The sequence below is a fragment of the Vipera ursinii genome, assembly GCF_947247035.1.
Source record: "Vipera ursinii genome assembly, chromosome: 3".
NCBI classification, from domain to species: Eukaryota; Metazoa; Chordata; class Lepidosauria; order Squamata; family Viperidae; genus Vipera; species Vipera ursinii.
The window spans coordinates 61323898-61351571 of NC_139516.1; the positions used below are offsets into that span (position 1 = coordinate 61323898).

A 27674-nucleotide genomic window follows, 5' to 3' on the forward strand; every position below is an offset into this window, starting at 1 on the left:
TCACCCCACCTCCTGCCCACCTAGCAGTTTGATAGCATGCGAGTGCAAGTAGATAAATAGGTACCAGTTAGGTAATCGAGTTCCATGCAGTCATGCTGGCCACATGACCATGAAAAGCATTTTCGGAATTGGATATGACTGGATGGGGGAAACTTTACCTTTACCTTTATTAATATTAATAATGGTAAAAATATTTATAGTATTAATAACAATATCAAAGTCTCCCTTAAATGGCTTACAATTACTATTTAGCATTAAATATGTATCTTCCCATCTAATTATTTAAACGATTAAAGTGATTTTAAAAAAACTGTTTAAAAACTAGCCAAAAGCAATACCCAAACTGCAACCAACTTGAAAAAGCCTGAACAGGAAGGTTTTGATTAATGTAAGTTTGATTCAGTTATTGAAGGACTTCTGTGAAGAATCCAAATCAATATAAGACAATTTTAAGAACACTAGTTAAATAGTATAATTATCAGCAATAAAAAAATACCGCAACATTCAATGTTCATGTTTGAATCTGAGCATGCTTCTGAAATGAAAGCAGCTCAGCAGTCATCTCAGCCTCCAGAAGAAAGATGTTCCAAACAATGGACAGAAAGGCTCTCTCTTGAGACCTCATGTAATTTATAGTTCTCAACTACAGGATGTAAAGGACAGGCACTTCAGAAGATCTTAATATCTGGGCAGTTACATGAGCATCTAGCTGACTGATCTAGATTGCATTCAATTTCAGAGTCACCTTCAAAAGCATGTAACATAAGGAAAATTAATGGTACCTAGACTAAGAAGATATTTTACGTTAAAAATATGTAAATGTGAACTAAGCTACTTCTGGTTCAGGGACCATTGGAAACTTCAAGGTCAGAAAGTTTGGCAAAAGAGTCTGAACTAGTATGGCCACTTTAGCTTTGAACGGCAACAATGAATCTAGGAGAACTTTTATTCCTGATCTTTCAGACAGATTCAGCCTCATCCAAAAGAGGTTGATTACTGGAACTTGGAATATTGTCCCCATATTTTAAGGGTTCAATTTTATTGACTTTTATCAAATGCAGTGGCTTCAAGCTTAAGATAAGTGGACTGGAAGGAGTTTATAGGAAGGAAGTTTTTTGCATTCCTTCTTTCCAAACTATTGAATATTGAACATAAAAAAGTCAACCCCACTATCCTAGCTGAAAGTTTGTGGATTTAAATGCACAAGTTTAAATATCAGATTTATACTGATATATCTTTCGTATCTTTTGTGATAAAGTATTTTGTCCATTGCCAGCCATTCTTCCCTAAGCCATTTGAATGCTCTGTAACATAAAGACAATCTCATTATCACGTATAAATATATTTTATGTACAATTATTTATTCTCTTATATGATAGTAAAACCAAAAAAATGTAGACTTAAGCATCTTACCGTATTTTTCAACCAGGGTTCTAGACCTGCTGAAAATAGCTGTGCAGCCCTTTATTTAGCATTTCTAAAAGTGTCATAAGGAGTTAATAAGACCCAGCTGTACAAACTCTTTCTACTAAGCAGCTTCTGTTGCTTTGGTCACCCCAGGTATCGCAGTAACCTGTAAACTCTTATAACTAGTGTATCAAAGTTGTGCTACTTAATAGATCTTAAGTAAAACACAACAAAGCTTTGACATGCTGCTTATTGTCAGTCATAAAAAAACCCTCCCTCAGACATAGTTTTTTAGAAGAGAGTATACCACGATTTTTTGCGACTGTAAAATAAAAGAAACCAGAGAATTAAAAAGAGACTAGAACAATATAACAGCAGGTCATCAACTGAACTTAGCCACTGCAGATGGTTTAGAAATAGGTTTCCATCCACAGCAAGTTGTGGGATGAAAGGAAAGGAGGGGACTCCCCATTTCTTGTAAATGGCAATAGTATAAGATTAATCCAATCTCTTGCCCACATATTTTGTTCCATTGAAAAAAACCCACAGTTGCTCCATTCATAACTACCTTTGAGACTACATTTACTTTAATGGTAATAAAAACAAATGAATGCTGCTTAATCTCAACCAAAATTAAAGTTAAAATGTGTAAGTTTGTGAACTATTATGCAGAAACACAACATATTTTAATTTTAATTTGGAAAGTTTGCTATGTAGAGTGAGTTAAAATGAAAATAAAGACTCTAATGGAAAAGTGAAAATATCTTTTAAACCACACAGTATATATTAAATTACAGTTATCATTTAGAATGTGAAATGAACTTTTTAAGTGAATTAAAAACTAAAAGTTCACCAATCATAAAGAAACTATGATACCTATGTCAAATCAAAGTTCAGGCAACATTATTAAATAATATTATGAGGAATGATTCAATATGCATATTTCATGGATGTTTTGATAGAATGAATTGCCAGGTGAGATTTTATATACAATGAAAGGTCTTTGTAGCATCTTAAGAGAACATTAAAGCATTTATTATATAAAGCTTTATTATTTTGTTGAAAGTCAAATGGATCAAGTTAAATTAATTTTTAGGCCAAAAAAAACTTAGTGAGGCTAAATTTCACTTGCTATATTGATTAAACTATTTGTGTACTATAAGTTATTTCTAGCTAGTCACTGGTGCATGAATGTTTCAATATCTAATGATTTGTTGTAGTAAACTTGCACATCTATGTTAAAAGAGAACCCACATATCTCCTTAAGGTGACTGAAAAGGCAATGACCTCCATACATCTGACAGATGCCCCTCTAGACAAAATTTTGCAAGTTCTTTCTTCACTAAGTCCCCATATTACAATGTTATGGATCATTACACTCTTTTCCACAGGAAGCTGTTTCTCCCCTCTAAACCATCTGTGAACTCATTTTCTGAATATAGATGCTGATTATACTTCTTAAAAGTTCTATGGCACCAAGAGAGATTGCATCCAGGATACTCCCATTTCTTTCATAAGTCCCTTCATTTCTCCTATTTTCCCATCTGCTAGTTCCTGCTGAGAGATGGAAAAGATTGGTCTGGAAGAATGATGGAAGAACAGAAGGTGAAAGAAGTTGTCAAGGGATGATGTATTCTGAGAGCTCACTGCTTGGAAATAATTCATTGTACAATTAGGACAAATATAAATACCACCTCAAAAGTAGACCATTAAAACATTGCTTTAAATTAATGAACAAAAGGAACGTATGTATACATAAATGGAATTCTTGGTATTACTTCAAACTTAAATAATCATATGAATTATTTCTAACAAATGAAAGTATGGGCCTGATTGTATTATAAAAAGTCTTAGAACTCTAAAATAGTTGACTATTTTGCTTGAAAATCTATTTAAAGACTTTAGAATACAGTTGAAATTTCATGAAATTATTCCTCTTTTCCACTCAGTGAATTTTTTCTCCTCCCCCATCCTTATGTACATTCAAATCTATTCTATAATGTTGGAAGACATTCTGGAAAACTGTGAAGGAGATAGTAGGGTTGTATTGAGGTAAACAATATTTTTGTCTTGAAAGTAGAGTTCTGCTCATGTAGTATTTAGTTTCATCTCAAGCAAAGATACCAGATTTCTCAGGTTTTAAAAATAATCCATTTCAACTTACCTTGCTCGATTTGCTTCTTTTGTCATATCCCATGCCCATGTTATAAAGTTTTGACTCAGGTAGGAAACAATAGATTCAGCACAAAGCATTTGAGAGCAGAATACATTAGTCAGCACACTTTCATCCTGGTGGAGGTAGACAGCAAGAAGCTTTCTCTGTAAAACAGAAAATCAGTATTAGGATAAAGACGGAAATAATTTCTCATACTTTTCACAATATAAATGTAATTCATGTCTTACATCTAATCAAGTATTTATTTGAATTTCAGTAGAACATACTTCACTGTATTTCAGTCTTCATATATAAACTATCCTTATACAATATAAGTTCCGTTCAGAAGAGTTATAACCATTGCCGGCTGCCTAGAGATTCTGGCAGCTGAAGACTAAGAAAGGAGGTTGGGGAAAGTTGGTATAAACCAAGGTTTCTCAATCTAAGATGTGGCCTTAAACACATGCTGATTGAAGGATTCTAGATATTGGTCTACATGTCTTAAAGCTGATGAGATTGAAAAATATTAATATAGGCAAAGCTACCACAAAACAGTTGTTCCTGGTGGAATTACTGAGGAAATAGATTAAATGAAGCCTATTTGTAGAACTTTATTCTTACATTAACATTTTTTTGTTTGTATTACAAAATGAAAACATGATTATATATAATAATATATTATTAATATATTAAGTGCTAATCACATTTGCTGGAAGTATTGTCTGACTGATAACAAGGCATAATTTTACCAGCCTTTAAGTAGGGGGAAAAATTCAACAAAGGAATGCTATAGTCAGTGGCAGCCTTGTATTTCATATAATATACAGTGCTACTTAATTCTAATAGTGTGTGCCTTAATACACATATAATGTAATCTTTTCATCAAATCTTTCTCATATTTACCAACCACATGCATTTTTGTCATAGCTCTATGGAAACAGCAGTCTTGCTAATCCTATTCGCATATTTGTTTCCTGGTTGATTATATTTAAGTCTTTTTATCTCATAACTTTCTATGGCTGTATAATTATAATTAATTTACACTATATTACTAGTAAATAGAATAATTTACATAACATTCTAGGGAGGATAATTATAACTAACCATCAAATTTGCTCTGAACTACACTAAATAAATTATACTAAAATAAATATCTAATACAAAAAGAAGAAAAAAAGCACATCTTAAAACAATTCTAACACCAAATAATGTCAGGAAATAAACTCAAGGAAAATGTTGGAAGGAGTATATTTTTTCTTTAGGAGGCTAGAACTGGAGAAGCGAAGACCTATACATGTATCACTAAATAAATAAAGAAAGAAAAATTAATATATAAGTTCACATAATGTACTACCCTGCCTTTTTTCCCAAGAATCATTCCAATTTTCAATTTTCAAAGTTAGAACTGAAATACTATCGGAGAAGATAATATACCTTATAATAAGGGAATTGCCATGAGAAGCATAGTTTATTTTAACAAGGTTCAAATTTCTGTGAAAAAGATTTTTTTTTTGCCATGACCAGCACAGAATCAACATATTCTGACAGAGGTAAAAAAATTTATTCTCAGTAAACCTACTCCTATATATGAAAATACCCCAATTTGTTAACATGTCTCTTTATCATGGATATATAATCAATCTTCCATAATATTTTTCCCAATAACAATGTCAGTAGTAAACTACTTTGGAATTTGGAATTTGAATTTGCTTGTAATATAGCATATTGAGAAAAAGCATGTAATGGGTTATTGGGAAAAAAATGGCACTAGGCATGTCCAGCTTAAAAATACTTCTATGAACTATATGCAAGCCATGGCTATCTTTATCCTAAAATGTCAGTGACAAATAAATACATGGAAAGTTAATTTGTAATGAATGATTTCTTTTAAATCAATGTTTTCAAAAAACAGAGTTTGGGAAAATTCTAAGATCTATTTTAAAAAGTATGGGATCATTTGAACATAGACTTTGGAAAAGGGATTAGACATTACATTAATGTTTGTCTCCTTTAATTTAAAAAGTTATTCCAAAGTATACATACTTCAGAAAAGGCCACCAATAAGCCTAACATGCACAGTTCCATATAAGTGCAGTCAACAATGTTGACTGAAACTAAACTTGAAAATCCAGGGCACTAATGCACAATATCAGGCAATAAAACAGCATCTCTGTGGTGATATTTAATTTAAAAAAGAAGAAAGAGGCAGGAGAAGATCAGGCACTGTCTGTTTTGGAGGATCAGCCATTCTGCATTTCAAAGCATGGATCCCTGCAATATCCAGGTTACTGTGCTAGAATCTCCACTATTATATAGCAGTTGTAAGAGAGGGAGGGCAAAGATGTGTTTACTCAGTGATTAGGGCCTTAGAATAAGCCGCTAGCTCCTAGAGAGACAGCTCACCATTTATTCATTTGGACCAATTCACAAAGCCTAGAAAGATTAAACATCCATGCTGAGAAGACAAGCGAATGCAGACGGTGAAAAAGAAATAAAAATTCTTTAAAAACTCTTAGATGACTTCATTATTTTTCCACAAGGAAACTTTAGGAAAGTGTTTAGTTAGAGAAAAACCCACATTGACCTCTCCCTAAACCCTTAATCTTTCCTTTGTGGTGGGACTGCTTTGTGGTAAGCGGATGGCTTTGCTCTCCTCTTTTCACTGAAAGCAGAGAGACAGGAAAAAAAAAACTCTTGAGAAACTCCTTTCGTCCCAAAGAAACAACACCATGAAACTGTTAAATATAAGAGTCCATGTGAACTAACCTTCCAAAATAAGTACAGTTTAAAACTATAAGTTGGGACCAAATAGTAGAAAACAAGGCAGGTTCACACTTATAGCATATGTAAACAGGGAAATGTATAAAAACATTTAACATCTACATATGTGGAACTACCAGATTCACATAGTTTAATTTTGTCATTGATAATTGCAGTTGGTTGAATTTGTTCTTGCTACATATAGCAGAAAAATGTAACAGGCTCCCCTATAAAAGTTGATTCCAATTAAAGAGGGTATAGAAATTTCCCAAAATGCTCTGTAGGATAATTACTCTTCCCTCTGACTAGTAACAAATCAAAACTACAAACCTGGATTTTCAATAGTAATATTCCTATGAAAAACCTCTATATGTAACATAGTAATTCAAATCTTTACACTTCCTAACAGAATCTATGTGTGTTATCTGCCTGGATCTATTGCTCTTGCAACTGATTTCACGAAAATATCCAGGTAAGTTTGACAACTACTGTAAATAGCTGTCTCCAATGTATTTTACCAAGGAATTGTATGGTCTTCACAAAACCTAACTGTTTTGGAGAAGCAATGAAATAATAAAAACTAGAAAAGGACCATAAATCAGAATGAGGAGGGGTTCTGGACAGGCTGCCTATTCTGTTACTGAAGCCTTTCAGTGAAGTATTAGGATAATAGGAGCTTTGCTCCTTTAGATCTTCTTCTGTGAGGGGAAGTGAGGTAACAAGATTACTTAAAAGGATATTTTCTATTAAAAGTGTTACTTGGAACAATTGTAACCAGGGCTTTTTTTCTCATAGAATGCTCAGAACGGAGTTCCGGCACCTTTTTTGGATGGAACCTTGTAGGGTAGGCAAGGCAAATTGTATGACATGTGTGAGTTCCGGCACCTTTTTCTTTTACAAAAAAAGCACTGATTGTAACTATTTGGAGAACTTTAGCTTCTACATATCTATTAAAAAAACAACAACCCTTGTGGGCTTCGGATGGGAGAAATTAAAACATGCCTAGTTTGGGGGGACCTTTGGGGGAGGCATTTAGCAAATTTCATTTGAGAGTGCGTTCAAAAGAATAATTAGAAAAGTCAGAGGTTAGAATCAAAATTTTGTCAACATTTTTGTAAAATCTCCAGCATATGTTTATTTTTGAAACAGGCGACTTCCCTTGAAGTAGATTTGATGTAGTAAACTAGACGCTGTCATTTAATTTTAAGAAGCCAATTTAGCACACCTAGCTAGGAATAGTGTGTGCTGTAATTAAGAGTAATGTGTTTTTTTCTTATAAAATGCAGCCATATTGGTTCTACCAGCTTTTCAAAAAAGCAGAAAAATACAATAATACAGCATATGATGATGAAACATTATTTGGTCAGCATAAATTTTAGCAAAATGATAGTGTTTGGGAAAAAATATTATAAAATTATATATTATATATAGCTTGAAAATTCACTTTCAGCATGTTTGGGACACGTTAATTCTAAACTATGGGTATGCAAGTATATATTTTTTATTTAACTACGTAAGAGTTATAGTGTAATTATACATGCCTGCTAAATAACCTGTATCCCCAGGTTTGACCTATGTATCAGAAGCTACATCTATAGTCCAGCTTCTGCAAATGTATTGGAACTTTCCTTCACTCTCCACATCCTTCATCATATCCTCAGATCTGTTCTGGAGCCTTGTAGTAGGAAAGAATGAATCCATTCTAACAGCAAATATATTTGCCAGCAGAATGACTCTACTATACAGAACCAGATGTTGTTTTGGCATATCTTACCGCTATTATTCCTTCCTCTTAAGAAAATGGTTCAAGATTGAGATAATATTTCCTATACCCTAAATTATATTAAAGAGCCAGTTTGGTGTAGACACCAGACTAAAAACCTGGAGACCATGTGTTCTAATTCCACCTTACTCAAAGCCAACTTGTTGATCTTGGTACGATCAACCTCTCTCGACCCTAGGAAGGAGAAAATGGCAAACCACTCCTGAAATGTTACCAAGATAACTTCAGGGACTTATCCAGGTAAGAGTCAAATAGTGACTCAAAGGCACCAAAACAATGTCGATCAAAAAAACCTGTAGTCAAGGTTTATTTAAGAACAAATAAGATTTAAATACTTGTATGAATGGACAACATTTTCCACATGCATTTAAAAGAAACAACCAGCACTTAACAGTTAAAGTTGCCTAATGGAATATTTTTCCCCACTATAATGAAGCCACCAATTTTTAGCAATTCTAGAAATCACATATGAATTTTTATAAAATTTATTTTTGTGTGTGTGTACATCCATTCTATCTACTATGAAAATTTCTACATACATATGACGGTTACAAAGGCCACTTCTTTCTAGCTTAATGCAACACAGCCTAAAAGTACAGGCTGAAGAATTCACATATTGGAAAGATACGGGGTACTTCTTTTCTCTTTTCATGCTGTGTTTCTCAAATTGTCAAGGACACTTAGTTTTACAAGCCAATGTACTATGGTTTCTGTGTGGCACTAGGAATTCCAAAATAATTGTACTGCGTATACCATGTTGTTCAGTTTGTGTCTGGGTGTTTTATCCTTGGGGTGGACAAGAGTGGGTTTGAAGTGTGCTCATATGTGGTATATGCAGTACAATGCAGTGAGCCATGTGCAGATCTGTACATTGGAGAAACAAAACAACAACTTCATAAAGTTGTGTCATATGGCACAACATAGGAGAACAAGCCCATCAGGATAAGAGTCAGCAGTCCATCTGCATTTAAGAGATAAAGGCCACTCTTTTAAAGACAGCAAAGTCCACATTTTGGACAGAGGACCGCTGGTTTGAAAGAGGGGTCCAAGATGCCATCTATGTCAAAATTGAACAGGCCCCTCTCAACAGAGGGAGAGGGATATGACATCATCTACCTCCAGTCTACAACATAGTCCTTTCAACAGCTCTGAGAAGGCTCCACACACATTTGCACTACTCAGTGAGCCTGAAGGCCAGATAAGCCTCCAGGTAGCATTAACGACTCACTAAAAGAATGCAAATGAACAGCTGTCTGCAAGGAGTATAAATCTTTCCATTCCCCACCATCCAGTCAGAGCTGAAGAAGCTTCTTGGATGAGAAGCAAAACGTTTTCAAAGAAAAGCAAGAAAGTCCAGTTGCCTTGTGAAAAAGCATCTATGAGCTGGATGACTGAGAATCTCCACAGACATTTCCATTTAAAGAAACCAGCAAGCAAGCTTATATGATGCATCCACTGGATCTGCAGTCAGAATGAATTGTACTAATTATATAAAATAAGACATGTTTAATTCTTTCCCCAGGCTTCTGAATGTTCTCCCTCATGAGAGGAAAATGCATGCAGAGTTTGTTTTTGTCCATGTGGAGGCTTGATAGACTACAGGAAGAATAAAGCAGCCACGGGATCAGATTTTTAGACAGGTTAATAGCAAACTCTCACAGGTATAAGAAACTTGAATTTAGGCCTGGTTTGGGGACAAAATTAGACTTGGTTTCCCAACAAATGTCCTATAGACTGAAACAGGGAGACTTCAACTATATTGATTGTGTTTAATCTCTCAGCAGTTTTAGATAGAATTAATCAAAATTTGCTTCTCCATTTCTGTGTGAGTTTGAAACTGGGGGCAATACAATATTGTAATTCCATTCCTAATGCAAGAATGCTTCAGAGACCAATGCTGGGAAACTGTACTTGTGCATATTATTGTGCAATGTCTCAAGATCTATTTTTTCTCCAGGATTATTTAAGATGTATATGATACTGCTGGTGGAGTGGAGAGGCTTATCAAGACTCTTGAGGCAAAGTATCAATATCCTGATGACCCCCAGTTCTACTTTTCCATAAAATCTGAATGAGCAAATGTTCTGCACTATTCTCACTGTACAATAAATTCAGTGGGTACCAATACATTCAGGCTGAATTCTTATAGGACAGAGACTATGTGCTGTCTAAATACAAAAATTGGGAGGGAGGTGTTCTAGATTAGCATATATCCTCTATATGCAGTATAGAAGAATGACTCTATATTCATCTTTTCATTGAGACTTGAATTTTTTTTATCTTCTTAAATATAATAAGCATACTAACTTTGGTTAGTATACAGGTAGTCCTCGACTTATAAACACAACTGAGCCCAAAATTTCTGTTGCTAAGTAAGACAAATATTAAGTGAATTTTGCCCCATTATACGACCTATTTTGCCACACTTGTTATCACTGCAATTGTTAAGTTAGTAACAGAATTGTTAAATGAATCTACTTCACCATTGACTTTGCTTGTCAAACAGTCACAAAATGTGATCACATGACCCTAGGACACTGCAACCATCATAAATATGAGTTGCCAAGCAGCTGAATTTTGATCATGTGACCATGGGTATGCTGCCATGGTTGTAAGTGTGAAAAACAGTCATAAGTCACTTTTTCCAGTGCCATTGTAACTTTGAATGGTCAATAAATAAACTGTTGTAAGTCGAGGACTACCTGTACTAGCCATGTCCTTTCTTAAACAGAGATAAGATATTTTCTACTTGTTCTTTTTGCACCTAATAACTTGAGATCAGAATTCCTGTCAGATTCCCTTCTATGACACAGACCTGATACAGACTGTACTAAAGCCATGAAATGAAGTCATGTTGCTTCTGTCACAACTATCAGGTTGCAACCTTATGGTTAGGCAGATGATCAGATTTCTTCATAGTCATATCCACTCCATTCCAGCCACTTATGGAATGCTTTCTAAATAATTATACCAATGATCAGCAGAGATCTAGCTGTCACAAACCAATACTTGGACAGTGTAGGCTTTTTTGTGATAGCAATTCTGATGCAGATGATAATAATAAGTGATAACAATAATAACCATACAGATATAACAACAGATAATTTAATATAATATTTACATTAGATAATAATGTATCTTTAGTTATAGTCTTTAAAAGTAACAGAATTATTCACATTCACTTCATTTATTTGACAAAAAAAGAATTACTGAATAGGTATGTATGAACAAAAATGTTTTCTGATCAACAATATTTTCCTTATTTTTGTTTCATTTAAAAAAGAATCAGATCTCAAACTTTCTCTATATTTTCTGCTACAAAAACGTAATGTACAAAGAAACTAAGATTTGCTCTGTTGCTAAAGCTCAATTTGAATAGAGATCCCTTTCCTTAGATAACAGTGAAAATTTTCCCAAATAAAGGACAAGATCTGCACTTACTCTTGGCTGTGAAGTGCTCTCAAATTAAATCAGTTTGAAGTGGTTTTCATTAAGATGGATTGAGTGTGGCATCGTGAGAAACACTTTATCAAATGCAGTGTTTTACTTAGTGATTAACTATATACCAGTTGATGAAGCTCCCCAAATCCTTCATAATCCCACCACTCCAATAAACATTTAATGAGCATATAAGTTCAAAAAGCCCAGCAGAGGATTTAAACTTTCAATCTTGTTTTTATTTACTCTTCCAACTCAATTTCTCACTTCAAGTTAAGATTGCTATTGCTTGAAGCTCATCTGTTGCCCTGGTAAAATTAAGTGCCCTGCGCATCAGGACAAAACACATAGGTTCAGATTATAGTTTTTGCAGAGATAGAATAAGAGAAGATAGATAGATAGATAGATAGATAGATAGATAGATAGATAGATAGATAGATAGATAGACAGACAAATATTCTTTTTAAAATAAAGTTGCTAATGTTCAAAAATATTGCTAAAAAAACCTCTTCAGAAAAACTGCAATCATAAAGGCCAATGAATACGTAGTAATGATAAGGCAAACCCGCGATGCATCAATTTACTTTTTTACTCTGTAATTGTTATATTAATCTACAGAATAATAAATATCACACAGGGAATTAAGTATTCTCAAATATTTAATCCTTTGGGGAAGAAAAAGTGTACAATTTTTATTGATGTTTACAGGTTTTTACAAAATGAATATATGCTGTTAGAATGCATGCAAATGATCAAGGTTGACATTTCTGTAATATCATATTATATTTAAATATTTAGATTTTTGATTGTATAAATATTTTTCCATTGGATCTTAATGGGTGGAATCATCACGATGCTTGTTTGATATTAAGACACTGAGTACTGAGAACAAAAAAAAAGGATGCTGCTTGATATTGATTAGCCTTACATTAAGCATCTAAGCTACACTGTACTTTATATGTAAACAGGGATGTTAATTCATTTATTATATATAAGCTATTTCTTGTGCATGAGGACCAGTTTGATGTAGGCATCAAGCTAGAAACTGGGAGACTGTGACTTGTAGTTCTGACTTAGGCACAAAGTCAACTGGTGATCCTGGGTTAGCCACTCTTTCACTGCTCAAGGAAGTTGGCAATGGCAAACCACTTCTGAAAAACCTTACCAAGAAAACTATAGGGATTTGTCCAGGCAGTTGCCTGGAATTAAAAACTGATTCAAAGACACACACAAAAAAACAATTTAATCAAATATGTAATTAAGATATTCTTACATTTTACAGTATAATAATGCACAACTTTGAACTTTCTCCCATGGTAATAATGAAACTCAGCATATTAATTTATTTATTATGCAGAAAAATCCAAGGCTTTCATCTCATTCTTCATTACTGTCTCAGAAAAGATACGTATGCTTTCATAACCAACTTTCTGGGAACACAAAACTGTTCTACCTGCTACCTAATACTACCATGTTTCCCTGAAAGACCTACCCCAAAAATAAAACCTAGCTTGATTTGTAGGGGTGGGCCTTATATAAGCCCTACACCAAAAATAAGCACATACCTAAAAATCAAGCTAGGGCGGGGGTGGGGGGTGGAGCTTAACATTGCAGCCAGGCCTCCCATGAATTGACATTTGCCTCACCTTGGCCCAGTTCTTCTGCAGCCGAAAGAGTAGCTTCATTCTGCCTCTGAAAATGGAGCTCTGGCCTGCATTTTGCAGTCAGAGGCCTTTCTGGAAGGCCTGTGTAGCCGAAAACAGAGCTATGGATTCAATCCATAGCTCGGTTCTCAGCTGCAGAGGCCTTTTCAGAAGGGGCCGGCTGAATGGGGCTGTCGGTGTTGCCGCTGCAAAGTGAGTGGAAAAGACACCCACCGAAAATAAGACCTGGTGCCTCTTTTGAAAGCAAATAAATAAATAAATAATAAGACTGGATCTTAGTTTTGGGGATATACGGTATCACTGGTATTTCTCCATTGAAGGAAGACTTTTTAATCCAGTGAAAATCAAGCATTTTTTCAGAAAATTAGCTTTTACTTTTGCAATCTTTTGCATTATTTCCCAGATTGTTTCAACTATCTGGGAAGGGATGCAGAAGACAGTGGATTGCCCAAAAATTAGTCCTTTCCAATCGATGGCACCAATTCAAAATGTTTTTGTTAGTGAGTGAACACTACTTCATGTCCCAATTTTCAGAAGAGACCTAGCAGCAGCAGCAGTAGCATAAAATTGCAAAGTACATTAATATGGCAAAAATTTAGGAGACATTTTTATACTGAGTTCCTTTGCCATCTGAATAATATAGTATTTAAAATGTACTTACATCTCTAGCTTTTCCATAGAATGCCTCTTGAAAGGCAGCCTCTAAAGATCCAATAAAAAATACTGGATGGCAGTCACCATATCTGTTTCAGTCCAAAATGTTTCAGTTAGTTTTTATAGTTTTAATAACAAAAAGACAATAGTATTTTTCCCCCAAAACCACATATCCATAATAATAATTCCATCATAATTATTATATATCTAAATATCTGTATATATAATATACATTCATTGAAAATATATTTTTTTAATTTCAGACTAAATAACATTGTAAAATTGAGGCACTGGGAAGGGGATAAGGATTTTTATTCTTCATCATAAAAAAGACTGACATTTTTAGAAATCTGAAATTGACATGGCTCCACTGAGGCATTCTTTTAATTCAGCAATTAGTGTAAGCCTTCATGTTAAAGAATAGAATTCTTCTTTAGTTGTTTATTTCTTTTTTCAAAGATAGTGGTGGATTTAATAAAGGTAAACTTAATGGAAAATGCAGTTTGTTTGTTTATTTTAAATTACTTTCTTTAATAGACCATACAGCCAATGACCAGCAAGTAAAAAAAAACAATTATAAGAGAATACGATACAAAGAAAATATCATACAAGACAAAAAGAAAACAGAAGCCTAAAATTATAGAATATCAGAGAACTGGTAACAAATATCAACAGCATCAGGGGAAAACCAGCCTTTTACTTCTGATTGAGATAGCAGCCAATAAGAATTTAGCCTCTCTGTTTGCAATAAATGGGTTCTGATCCTGCAGGAGGCATAGAGCTTCTCCCTCAGAGTAGAACTGAGTTATATTAAAAGTGGATATTAAAAAGGTAGAGTGCACAACGTCATAGCAGAGACGGTGGGGGGAAATGGGAAAAGTTGAAAATACTCAAACCGCAAGGACATTCTCTTTACAAACGGGATTTTCTACTTCCTCCCCTTTCAATACTGATGTAGGGAAATTGTTGAAATGGACAAGGCAAAAATGGTGTAGCAAAAGCAAGACTGAATAGATACTTAGCAGGAACAAGGTGGTTCTAGTCTGTGACTAAATTGGTTGTAGTCAGTGAGAATCACCAATAACCCCTAGATCCAACTATCCTGCTGTATTATAAATTCACTGGCAGGTTTCTGTCCTGATTTTCTCTAAAATGGACTATTATAGTTCACTGGACCATATCTTTGAGCCCCACTCCGTGACTTTATGGGTTTTTTACCCTAATCCATCTCGCTGACTGGTTTCGCCTATTGTCCTCTCCTTTCCTTTCCCCCTGGGCTGTGGAAGGTGCCGGGTGTATAACCACTGTGAGAGAGTGGTTAAGAGTTAAGAGCTCCATCTTTTCCGTCCTAGAGGTGAGAGCTCTAGGCGGTATCTCTCTCCCCGGCTGTATATCTCAGGCTGCTCCCCGGTTCTGACCGTTGTGAGAGAACGGGGATTGTCCCGGGGTTACCCTGCTCTAGTGGCAGAAGAGCTGGGTCTGCAGTCTGGATATTCCCCTTCCATTTTTAAGATCCTCCCTTTTTATTTATTCGATCTGGGTCTGTTTCTTGCTGTATTACCCAATTTTACCATGGTTTTGAGATATTCCAGCACGGTTTTACTCGCTCTCAGGGGTGCCCCCCCATCCTGGGAGCGACCCGCCTTACCTTTTAATTTACCTCTTGATGACGGGTCCGACTGTTGGGACCCTGAGAGATGGCCGGGCAGAAACAGGGGCCTAAGATATAAATTTAACAAGAGGCCCCTGATTACTTTTTTAGCTAAATTTTTTGTAGGGTTAGGGAGGGGGGAGGGTTGTGGTTGGTTGGAGAGAGGGGGCACTCTGCCAACTGCTGTTCAGACCAGGCCTAGTAGAGATCGCGTTGAGAGGGAGCTGGGGTCGGTCATCTCTGGAGCTCTGGAGCGGGTCGTGGGAATGCCAATTCCCACGACGATAGGGAATGGCTGCAGGTGTAAGATCAGAGGGCCGTATCGACCTCCGGGAGGGCCTCTCCGCTATCTCCAAGCGGTGAGACGCTCCGACCCTCTGCCTTCGACCCAAGGCTCTGGGAGCGGGGATGTGCAGCCACCTGAGCTCCGACTGGTGTACCTAAATGCCAGGTCCGTTGTTAATAAGGCTCCCCTCGTCCGGGATTTAGTCGAGGGTGAGCAAGCGGACCTGGCTTGCATTACGGAAACCTGGTTGGGCCCAGAGGGTGGTATCCCCCTGGTGGATCTCTGCCCACCAGGCTTCCGGGTGCTACACCGGCCTCGGACTCGGGGTAGGGGTGGGGGAGTGGCTGTAGTTATGAGGGAGACCTTATGTCCGCAGGAGGCCACCGTTCCTCAGATAGTCGGGTGTGAATCTCTCTTATTGAGGTTTGGTCCTAGGGCGCAGTTGGGCTTGCTGCTCGCGTACCTTTCGCCTAGTCGCGTAGCAGCAGCCCTGCCTGAGCTTCTCGATATCCTCTCAGGGCTGGTGATTGAGTTTCCTAAACTAATGGTTTTGGGAGACTTCAATCTACCATCCCTGGGAGGAGTATCTGAGTTAGCTCGGGAGTTCATGGCTTCCATGACGGCCATGGACCTGACGCAGGTAATTCATGGACCAACCCATGAGGGAGGCCACACCCTTGACTTGGTTTTCTTATCTGGTCGGTGGTTAGATGATCTTGGTGGGGGCTCCCCAATTGTTATGCCCCTGTCATGGACCGACCATCATCTCCTGCGGCTGGTCTTCCGTTTTGCCACCCCCCACCGTGGGGTTGTTGAGCCAACTAGATGGTTCCGCCCCAGGCGCTTAATGGACCCTGAGAGGTTTCAGGCAGCGCTGGGGGCCCCACCTGCCTCCCCAGCTCACAGCTCGGCGGATGCCTTAGTGGAGGCCTGGGAAAGGACGGCCACGGAGGCACTTGACCGAGTTGTACCCTTGCGGCCCCTGACCCGGCGCAGATCCCAATGGGCTCCATGGTTTTCCGCGGAGCTCCGGGAGATGAAGCGTCGGAGACGGGGCCTAGAGAGCGTTTGGAGGTCCACCCGATCTGAATCCGACCGATTGCGACTAAGAACCCATATTAGGTCTTATCTCGCTGCGATGAGGGTAGCGAGATCTAATTATTTCGCTGCCCTCATCGCGTCCGCAGATAATCGCCCGGCCGCCCTGTTTAGGGTGACCCGCTCCCTCCTCAACCAGGAGGTCAGTGAGGATCCCTTGCAGGGGCGTGCCGAGGAATTTAGTCAACATCTGTCGGACAAAATCGCTCGGATTCGGACCGGTTTGGACTCCGACTGGGCAGTATCGGATGATCAGGACACGAGTGATCTTGTCGATGTCATCTGGGAGGAGTTCGATCCTGTGACTCCGGAGGAAGTGGACAGGATCATGGGGAGGCTGAGCTCCACCACATGTTTATTGGACCCGTGCCCTTCCTGGCTGGTTTATGCAGCCCGGGAGGGGACACGAAGCTGGTTCCAGGCGGTTATAGCTGCTTCTTTGAGTGAGGGCAGTTTTCCCGCCGCCTTGAAGGAGGCGGTGGTGAGACCTCTCCTCAAGAAGCCTACCTTGGATCCGGCTGTTTTGAATAACTTTCGTCCGGTCTCCAACCTTCGCTTCCTTGCGAAGGTTGTTGAGAGTGTGGTGGCACATCAGCTCCCTCTGGTCCTGGATGAAGCGGATTATCTAGACCCGTACCAATCGGGCTTCAGGCCTGGGTACAGCACGGAGACGGCATTGGTCGCGCTGGTGAATGATCTCTGGAGGGCTCGGGACAGAGGATACTCCTCTGTTCTAGTCCTATTAGACCTCTCAGCGGCTTTCGATACCATCGACCATGGTATCTTGCTGCGGCGTCTCAGGGGATTGGGAGTGGGAGGCACGGTTCTTCAGTGGTTCTCCTCCTATCTCCTGGGACGTTCGCAGTCGGTGTTGACGGGGGGGCAGAGGTCGACCGCGAGGCCTCTCGCTTGTGGAGTCCCTCAGGGGTCGGTCCTCTCGCCCCTTCTGTTCAACATCTACATGAAGCCGCTGGGTGAGATCATTCGTGGTTTTGGAGTTGGGTATCATCAGTATGCTGATGATACCCAACTTTTCATTTCGACCCCAAACCACCCCAGTGATGCCCTCGACGTGATGTCCCGGTGCCTGGAGGCGGTCCGGGTCTGGATGGGGAGGAACAGGCTTCGTCTCAACTCCGACAAGACGGAGTGGCTGTGCGTACCGGCATCCCGGGATATTCAGGATATCCCACCCCTCATTATGGGGGGTGAGTCATTACCTCCTGTAGATAGGGCTCGCAACTTGGGAGTCCTCCTAGATTCACAGCTCTCTTTAGAAGACCATATTGTAGCTGTAACTAGGGGGGCGTTCGCCCAGGTTCGCCTGGTGCGCCAGTTGCGGCCCTATCTAGACCGGGATGCCTTGCGCACGGTCACTCATGCGCTCGTGACCTCTCGTCTTGATTACTGCAACGCTCTCTACATGGGGCTACCCTTGAAGACCACTCGGAGGCTCCAGCTGGCACAGAATGCAGCCGCGAGAGTTGTGTCGGGGGTCTCCCGATACTCCCGTGTTACACCTTTGCTCCGCGAGCTGCATTGGTTGCCAGTTGTCTTCCGGGTGAGGTTCAAGGTGTTGGTAATGACCTACAAAGCCCTCCATGGCATGGGTCCAGAATACCTTGGGGAGCACCTGCAGCCGGCGTCAACTTCCCTCCGCCCAGTACGCTCCCACAGAGAGGGCCTCCTCAGGGTGCCGCCGGTCAAAGAATGCCGACTGGTGGCCCCCAGGGGGAGAGCGTTCTCTGTGGGTGCACCGGACTTATGGAACCATCTTCCGGTAGAGCTCCGGATGGCGTCCGACCTCCGCTCCTTCCGGCGCGACCTTAAAACCCATCTCTTTAAGGAAGCGGGCCTGGCCTGATGGGATGGGGTGGGTTTGTTATTATGACTTTAATTTTAAATTTGTACTATTTGTACTATGGGCATTGTTTAATCATGTTTTAATAATTTTAACTTTTGTATTTGTCTTTTACGTATTGCCCTGTTAACCGCCCTGAGTCTCTTGAGAGAAGGGCGGTATATAAATTAAATAAATAAATAAATAAATAAATAAATAAATAAATAAATAAATAAACCCAAAGAACTAAATCCAAGGCAAAGCTATAGAAACTTAAACTGAAAAAAATGTTTTATTTCAGTTGTTAGGGGGAATTGTCAAAGAGCATTAAGAGGGTCAGTGAAGAAAAAAATTAACTAGTAAGAGAGGTGATAAGTGCAGGCTCTTATCTCAAGGAGAAACATTCCTGATTCAACACATATCAGAGCATTTGAGATACGACTGAAAGAGAGTGGACAAATTCTTGGACTGGACAATCTCTAAGGTATTGAAGATGTTATAAATGCATACTTATGCACTATTAAACATCTGCGAAACAGGTTTAAGCTTTAAACAGCTTTATGGAGCAGGGAGGCAACACCCCCCCCCCCAGAGTCCAATATGTCTTGGTGCTGTTATTACCTTTGTCAGATATAGCTTAATTTGTTCCTGCCAGGTTGTAACCCTGGAATATAACAGTCAAATATTTAAAGGCAGAAGCTTATTCAATGTGATGGTTATCAATGCAACAATGTTGTTTTCAGCACCTCTGTCTCTTTAGCTTTAGAATAATTAATTGTGAACTTTTCCTCCCTCCAAAAATCTGCCAATACCCAAAGACTTCTAAGGGTAATCTGAGAAAGTGAAAGGATTGATGTATCAATTGTATAAAAGCAGCATTACAAAATATCTTGTTTTGAGTTTGTGTGTTTGTATGTGTAAAAGTTTCTTTTGGTTAAGGCTATTATGATAGAATTCAAATAGGTATTACATTGAAGTGGGTCCTGTTTCACCCCTTCACTTACTGGGATATCTGTAGTAAGGTACCCAGCATTGTCATATCTAACCTGGCTGATGGTATTTTCATGTAACATCTTGATTAGATAGAGAAGCCATTGATCTATAAAGATGCACGATAGCTTCTGCAACAGCAGGTCACCTGAAATGGATCTTCAATAAGGTTTACATGGGATATCAGGATGGACTCAACAGTTGGTTCCTCTCATTAGGTAATACTGCCATAAATTGGCCTCTGGGGAGGAATATGCTTCTATTTCTGGTATCTGTTAACAGTTGAACTGAAGGATACTGATGACAACTTTGGTTTGCTCAATGTTCTGGTCAGAAAAGTGAGATTTTATAAGAGATGCAAAGTCTGTTGATTGCAGGTGAGTTTCAGATGGATTTGCAGTTAGCTTCTAGGTACAGTCATACTTTAAAAGTCTCCTTTTGGTGTAAGAGGGCTGCAAGAGATTGATTCATCATCTGTGCCAATCCTTCTAACTGAAAGAGTAATTCAATTATTTGAAAAGTTCTCATTCTTGAAGCAAGGATGGGAATGCTGAAAAAAGGTGAACTATTTTCTGACCAGGATGACTTGGAAGCCAGGTAACTTGTATTAAGACTATTGATTGTAACTGGCAGCAAAGAGTTGCCTTAAGGTGTAGCAAAAAGTGCCCTTGGAAGTCCAACTTGCAATATTAGTGTTATTAGTTAGGGCTGTTAAAAGTAATTGTTTTTGTAAACAAGAAATGAGTCCTCTTTCATAGAGGGGACATCAAGCCAATAATCTTTTTGTGGGTGTCTGCCCCTTGAAAAGTCAAATATACTGGTGGCTCAACTAGGAGACAAGAAGGCGAACTTTCTTTGATAGTGAGCTAGTAATATATGCCTAGACCAGGGGTCGGCAACCTAAAAAAGAAAAAGAGCCACTGGGAACCGGTTCCATCACAAATTAAAAAAAGAGGGAGCCGCGTGCGTGTGTCCATGCACGCGCATGCGCAAAAAGGTTTTTTGCGCATGCGCGGACGCACGCGGCTGCCATTTTTAAAAAAATGAGATGGAACCGGTTCCCGGTTGCCCGATGGCGACGGCCCGTCTGCAAAGCTGCCGCTTTCGGCAGCTTTGCAGACGGGCCGTGGCAGCTTCCGCAAAGAGCGGCGCCCCTGCCCATTCCGAGAGGTGCGCGCGCACCTCTCCGAACGACCGGAGGTGCGCGCGTACCTCCGCGCGAATGGGCAGCGGTGCCGCTCTTTCAGGAAGCCCGCCGCGGCCCGTCTGTGAAGCTGCCGAAAGCGGCAGCTTAGCAAACGGGCTGCGGCAGCTTCCGCAAAGAGCGGCGCCCCTGCCCATTCCGAGAGGTGCGCGCGCACCTCTCCGAACGACCGGAGTTGCGCGCGCACCTCCCCAAACCTTTGGGGAGGTGCGCGCGTACCTCCGTGCGAAGGGGCAGCGGCGCCGCTCTTTCAGGAAGCTGCCGAAAGCGAAGGGGCAGCGGCGCTGCTCTTTCAGGAAGCTGCCGCTTTCGGCAGCTTCCTGAAAGAGCGGCACCGCTGCCCGTTCGCGCGGAGGTACGCGCGCACCTCCCCAAAGGTTTGGGGAGGTGCGCGCGCACCTCCGGTCGTTCGGAGAGGTGCGCGCGCACCTCTCGGAATGGGCAGGGGCGCCGCTCTTTGCGGAAGCTGCCGCGGCCCGTCTGCTAAGCTGCCGCTTTCGGCAGCTTCACAGACGGGCCGCGGCGGGCTTCCTGAAAGAGCGGCACCGCTGCCCATTCGCGCGGAGGTACGCGCGCACCTCTCCAAAGGTTTGGGGAGGTGCGCGCGCACCTCCGCCCATTCGGGGAGGTGCGCGTGCACCTCTCCAAACGGGCGGTGCCACTCTCCATTTGGAGAGGTGCGCGCGCACCACTGCCCGTTGGAAGAGGTGCGCGCGCACCGGGCGGCTGGGAGCCGCAAGAGACGGCTCAAAGAGCCGCATGCGGCTCCGGAGCCGCAGGTTGCCGACCTGTGGCCTAGACTTAAGAGAACTGCACGTTATTCAGAAAATGCACATTTTAAAAAATCCTCGGGCAAAGGAAGATATTTCAAAGTGGCAAAATATGTAGTTCATTGAAAATATATTTTTAAATATTACTCAAACAAGGTTTCCAAATATTCACATATTTGTTCTGACCCTTTGTTATATATATGAATTAATCTGAATAATAATCTTCAAAATTAAAACTTCAAAACCAAAATATCAAAACTCTGAAAAAATGAACTGCATGGAGTCACATTACCTAAACAAACTTCTAAGTGATCTCTCTATTTATTTATTTGGCTGGATTTAGAGACCGCCCAATTTCCAACAACTCGGGGTGGCTTGTGTTTTTAATGATAGGAAACAACAAAAGGAAAGGGAGAAAAAAAAAGTCTTGTTCTGATAGAAAAATTCTTTTTTAACTTGGCCAACCTGGAAAGAGTAGAACATAAGTAGAAACTCCAAGAAGATTGCAGCCATGAAAAAAAAATATCATGAAATAGATTGTTGCTCAATTCCAACACGAAAAAATACCTTTCATTGTCTGAAAGCCATTTATTTCTATGCCAAGGAGAGGAGACTGACACTGAGAAGCAGAATGCAATGAGCTGGCCTTTGGTTTCAGATCTTATTCCCATGCTGAAGTGCATGACAAGGCAACGAAAAGAAAAATAAATGGGAGGCTCAAACTGAAAATGAACTATATTTTAGATTTGCAAGTCCATTTCTCACGGAAAGGCAATGGAACTTTCAGGTCTCTACCTGATATTTTGTTACCTTATACAAATATTGCACAAAATTTAAGCATGGTATATGCATGTATTAGAATTCATTGGGAGAAGCTTGCTACCCCGTTTCATGCAAAAGGAAGCAATGGTGATGATGATGATATACATGTATAAATTGTACTTAGTTATAAATCTAACCTTGAAGAAAATTCTGCTGTGAATTGTAATAAGGCATCTCCTTCATTTTCAGCATTTTCCGGCACTACAGAAGGAAAGGAAAATATTGCAAGTAAATCTTAACATGCAGGTTTAAAACATTCCTTTGCCATTTAGCCAAATTTTATGCTAGCTCTACTTATCTACCATATCAAATTGTTTAAGGAAAAGAAGATGAACTATTCTTTGAAGATGAATGAATGAATACAATGTCAATAGTATAATCTGAAAATACTAAGCAATTTATAAGTGGCATACAATAACTGACGCACCTGTAAACAACTGAACCCAATTTAAGGTGCTAGTATTAGCCTATAAGCAGAAAATGACTTATTACAAAGATTGCCTTTTTTCAACAAAATTCAAAATGTACATTACAATTAACTGGCAAGATCCTGCCTCTAGTGGCTCCAGCTTATAATACAGGAGCCATGAGTTGAATCTTCTCTACAACAGTGTCCCAATTACCACACTTTCTCCAAGTGATAATTATTGGTCTTCTTTCAGAGACCAGCTGAAAACACGACTGTTCATAGACACACCCCTAAAATTACCCATGGCATTTAACCTACCCCTCCCGCAACTATTTCCTGGCTTTTAACCATCTTGGCTGATGAAAACTTATCAGAAACTTAAAATCTGCACTATTGTTATTTTCTCAGCTGTTATTTAGGTTATTTATAATTTGATATACTGTTATAAAGCATTGTCAGCAGCCCAGAGTTAATGTATTTAGAATGGGCGGCACAAAAATTTGATAAATAAACAAACAAACAAATAAATAAATAAAATTGGAATTAATTAATAATTTTGTAAAACATTAGTAGACATGAAATATGTATATCTTCCATTTTTAATACTATACTATAATAATGTCATATTCAGTTAAAATATGTGTTATAATGAGAAGATCAGCAGAACACAGGAGCTACTGAAATACATTATAGTATCTTGTGGGAGGAAGTTGATCCATATGAAGACCAACTTCAGCTAAAGAACTGGCAGCTTTGATGTCACATTTTTGGGTATATAATAATAACAGAAGAGAAGAGAAAGAATTGGAGAAAATCATAAAATACAAATGCTTACAAATAGAAATAGAACGACAAGAGCAAAAAAAAGCAAAGATAGTGCTGATAGTAAAAGGTGCTTTGGATGCATCCAAAAACATCTTGAGCATCATTTGAACAGCATTAGCTTGATAACATCACTATCAGTCAGATGCAAAATGCAGCTTTAATTGGAACAGCTTACATCAGGGGTGTCAAACTGCCAGCCTGTGGGCTGGTTGCATCATGCGGAGGCCGCCCCCCCAACCAGCTCCGGCAATGTGAAAAAAGTTGTGATATATCGCAACACGTCACATGATGCGACGAGTTTGACACCCATGGCTTACATCATGTAACAATTCCTTTTACACACCATGAAACAACTTCTACCTATCCCAGGTCCTTGTGAAGGCCATAATAAGTGGATAAAAATACCAAACTCAGTCTAATGCTATATGACCAACCATAGTAATAATAATTGTACTGGTGGACAAAAATGCCAAATCCAGGCTAAACATCTGGCTGACTGTGCAACCAGCAATAACTGTACTGGTAGAGTTGCTTGATGACAATATGTGCAGCATATAAATTTTCTAAATAAATAAATAAACAATACAATATAATACAATAACATTACCTATAATGGCTATTAATTTGTATTGAAAATTAATACACCCAATTAATAGCTTTTTAAGTCAACCAAAAGACTTTTCTAAAATATCTATTCAATAAATTAACAGAATAAAAATTTCAAAGAGATACAGGTAAAATTTGTTCAATAAAAATGTACGTTTATTAGATTTATCCTAATCTGTTAATAGCAAAAAATACAAGACTATGCCATTACTAATATCGCAATAAAAATAGCATTGAGTGAAATAATCATGTTTATTCGTGACTTTAAATAATTTTTGTTATTAATGAAAGTTAATAGTTCCTGAAAATCTCATTCCCATTTACTGGTTATTTGCCTAGAACACATTTATATAATTTGCAACTTCATTTCCCTCTTTTTTAATGTTAATTTTGTATAAGAAACAGATTACCGTATATACTTGAGTATAAGCCGAATTTTTCAGCCCACTTTTTGGGCTGAAAAACTCCACTTCGGCTTATACTCCAGTCAACAAAAAAAAAAAAAGAACTGTCCCTTCGTTCGGAACAGGCTGCTGAGAGAAGCTGCCTCGCCTGCTGCGCCCCCAACAACCGCCGCTGCCGCTTCCCCCCCCATCGCTCACCCGCTGCCCCCGAAAATGCCGCTGCCGCTTTTCCCCCCCCATCGCTCACCCGCTGCCCCCAAAAATGCCGCTGCCGCTTTTCCCCCCCCATCGCTCACCCGCTGCTCCCGAAAATGCCGCTGCCGCTTTCCCCCCCCATCGCTCACCCGCTGCTCCCGAAAATGCCGCTGCCGCTTTCCACCCCCATCGCTCACCCGTGCTTTCCCATCGCTCACCCGTGCTTTCTCTCCCCATCGCTCACCCGTGCTTTCTCTCCCCATCGCTCACCCGTGCTTTCTCTCCCCATCGCTCACCCGTGCTTTCTCTCCCCATCGCTCACCCGTGCTTTCTCTCCCCATCGCTCACCCGTGCTTTCTCTCCCCATCGCTCACCCGTGCTTTCTCTCCCCATCGCTCACCCGTGCTTTCTCTCCCCATCGCTCACCCGTGCTTTCTCTCCCCATCGCTCACCCGTGCTTTCTCTCCCCATCGCTCACCCGTGCTTTCTCTCCCCATCGCTCACCCGTGCTTTCTCTCCCCATCGCTCACCCGTGCTTTCTCTCCCCATCGCTCACCCGTGCCGCCCCGAAAATGCCGCTGCCGCTCGCCCGCTTGCTCGCTTCCTCGCCCGGGGACCAGCACCAGCCAGCCAGCCCGCCGGCGAGAAGCCCGGCCCGGAGGTGAGGGGAGGGAGCGGAGTCGCTCACCCGTGCTTTCCCCCCCATCGCTCACCCGTGCTTTCTCTCCCCATCGCTCACCCGTGCTTTCTCTCCCCATCAAAGATCCTTGGAAGTAATGGTTGGAAAAGTTTGCAAGTCTTTGGGAAAGTTCAAGAAGTGAAAGGAATACCCTCCTCTTGAAAGACAAGATAAGGCAGACAGGGAGATGAAGAGTTCAACCGAGTTTCCTCTTTTGTTCAGGCATCTGCACCCGCTGCTTTTAAACTCGCCGGGCGCTGCAACGGCACCCGTTTTCCCCGGCGAGTTTTCCCTACCTGGCCCCTGCAGAATCGCGGCGGCGCCCCCGGAGAAGCCTACCCCGAGGCTGCAGCCGATTTTTCTTTCTCCAAGACTCTGCCGCCCAGAGCGTTGTTTCTCCCCCTCGTGCGTGCGTGGGATGAGGCGAGAAACCAACAGCCTGCGTCCGTCTCTCTTTATGTATATTTCTGTATATATCTTATCTCGGGATCTAGACCTTTCGAAGGAGAAGGGGCGGCTGGAGTTCGTGAGTTGCTGTGGGACCCAAGGGTTGGGGGAAGAGAGATGGGAGGGAAAAGGGGAGAAACCTGCCGCTGGCTAGTTCTTTGTCTGATCGGGGAGCCTGAACAAAAGAGGAAACTTGGTTGAACTCTTCATCTCCCTGTCTGCCTTATCTGGCTTTTTGAAACGCACCACCGGCTGCTCCGTCCAGAAGCCCAGATTCGGGAGGGCTGCTTGGCTTCCACTTGAGCCCATCTATGTCCGCGGGCCCCCCCCACTACCCCTAGACCTCCGCCGCCGGCGGAGGCTGGATCCGCGCTCCGCAGCGGCAGGGCGCGGATCCAGCCAGCGGCAGAGGCTTGTGGAGCACGGATCCAGCCTCCACCGGCATGCAGGCAAATCCTGCTAAAGGGCTTTCCCCCCCCCACTGGATCCGCGCTCCGCAAGCCTCTGCCGGCGGCAGGGCGTGGATCCAGCCGGCAGCAGAGGCTTGTGGAGCACGGATCCAGCCTCCGCCGGCATGCAGGCAAATCCTGCTAAAGGGCTTTCCCCCCCCACTGGATCCGCGCTCCGCAAGCCTCTGCCGGCGGCAGGGCGCGGATCCAGCCGGCGGCAGAGGCTTGTGGAGCACGGATCCAGCCTCCGCCGGCATGCAGGCAAATCCTGCTAAAGGGCTTTCCCCCCCCCACTGGATCCGCGCTCCGCAAGCCTCTGCCGGCGGCAGGGCGCGGATCCAGCCGGCGGCAGAGGCTTGTGGAGCACGGATCCAGCCTCCGCCGGCATGCAGGCAAATCCTGCTAAAGGGCTTTCCCCCCCCACTGGATCCGCGCTCCGCAAGCCTCTGCCGGCGGCAGGGCGCGGATCCAGCCGGCGGCAGAGGCTTGTGGAGCACGGATCCAGCCTCCGCCGGCATGCAGGCAAATCCTGCTAAAGGGCTTTCCACCCCCACTGGATCCGCGCTCCGCAAGCCTCTGCCGGCGGCAGGGCGCGGATCCAGCCGGCGGCAGAGGCTTGTGGAGCACGGATCCAGCCTTCGCCGGCATGCAGGCAAATCCTGCTAAAGGGCTTTCCCCCCCCCCACTGGATCCGCGCTCCGCAAGCCTCTGCCGGCGGCAGGGCGCGGATCCAGCCGGCGGCAGAGGCTTGCGGAGCGCGGATCCAGCCGCCGGGGACAGAGGCCTGCCTGCTTCTTTCCGCTGCGGAACGAAGCAGCCTGCCTGCTTCTTTCCGCTGCGGAACGAAGCAGCCTGCCTGCTTCTTTCCGCAGCGGAACGAAGCAGCCTGCCTGCATCTTTCCGCAGCGGAAAGAAGCAGGCAGGCAGGGCGTGGAGGTCCGGAGACCTGCCGACGTTTGGGGAGGTTTGGGGAGGTGCGCGCGCACCTCCCCAAACCTCCCCAAACTTCGGCAGGTCTCCGGACGGCGACGGCTTGGGAGAGGTGCGCGCGATCCTGGAAGCACCGAAGCCTCGGCCGCGCGCAAGTCCTCGGTAAGCTCCGGGCAGTCACTTGCTTCGCGTCTCCTGAGGGAAGGGG

At 41.6% G+C, this 27674-nt stretch overlaps 1 protein-coding gene across 2 annotated transcripts in view; it reads right to left on the reverse strand.

The window, feature by feature from the left end:
• Positions 1-27674, reverse strand: part of FAF1 (Fas associated factor 1) — a 222531-nt gene that overhangs the window by 72417 nt on the left and 122440 nt on the right. For both annotated transcript variants that reach the window (XM_083359601.1, XM_083359602.1), the window contains exons 11-13: positions 22660-22723; positions 13869-13950; positions 3572-3726 (exon numbers count right to left, since the gene is read on the reverse strand). In XM_083359601.1, the coding sequence (XP_083215727.1) occupies positions 3572-3726; positions 13869-13950; positions 22660-22723 (301 nt within the window). The remainder of the gene's footprint in view (positions 1-3571; positions 3727-13868; positions 13951-22659; positions 22724-27674) is intronic.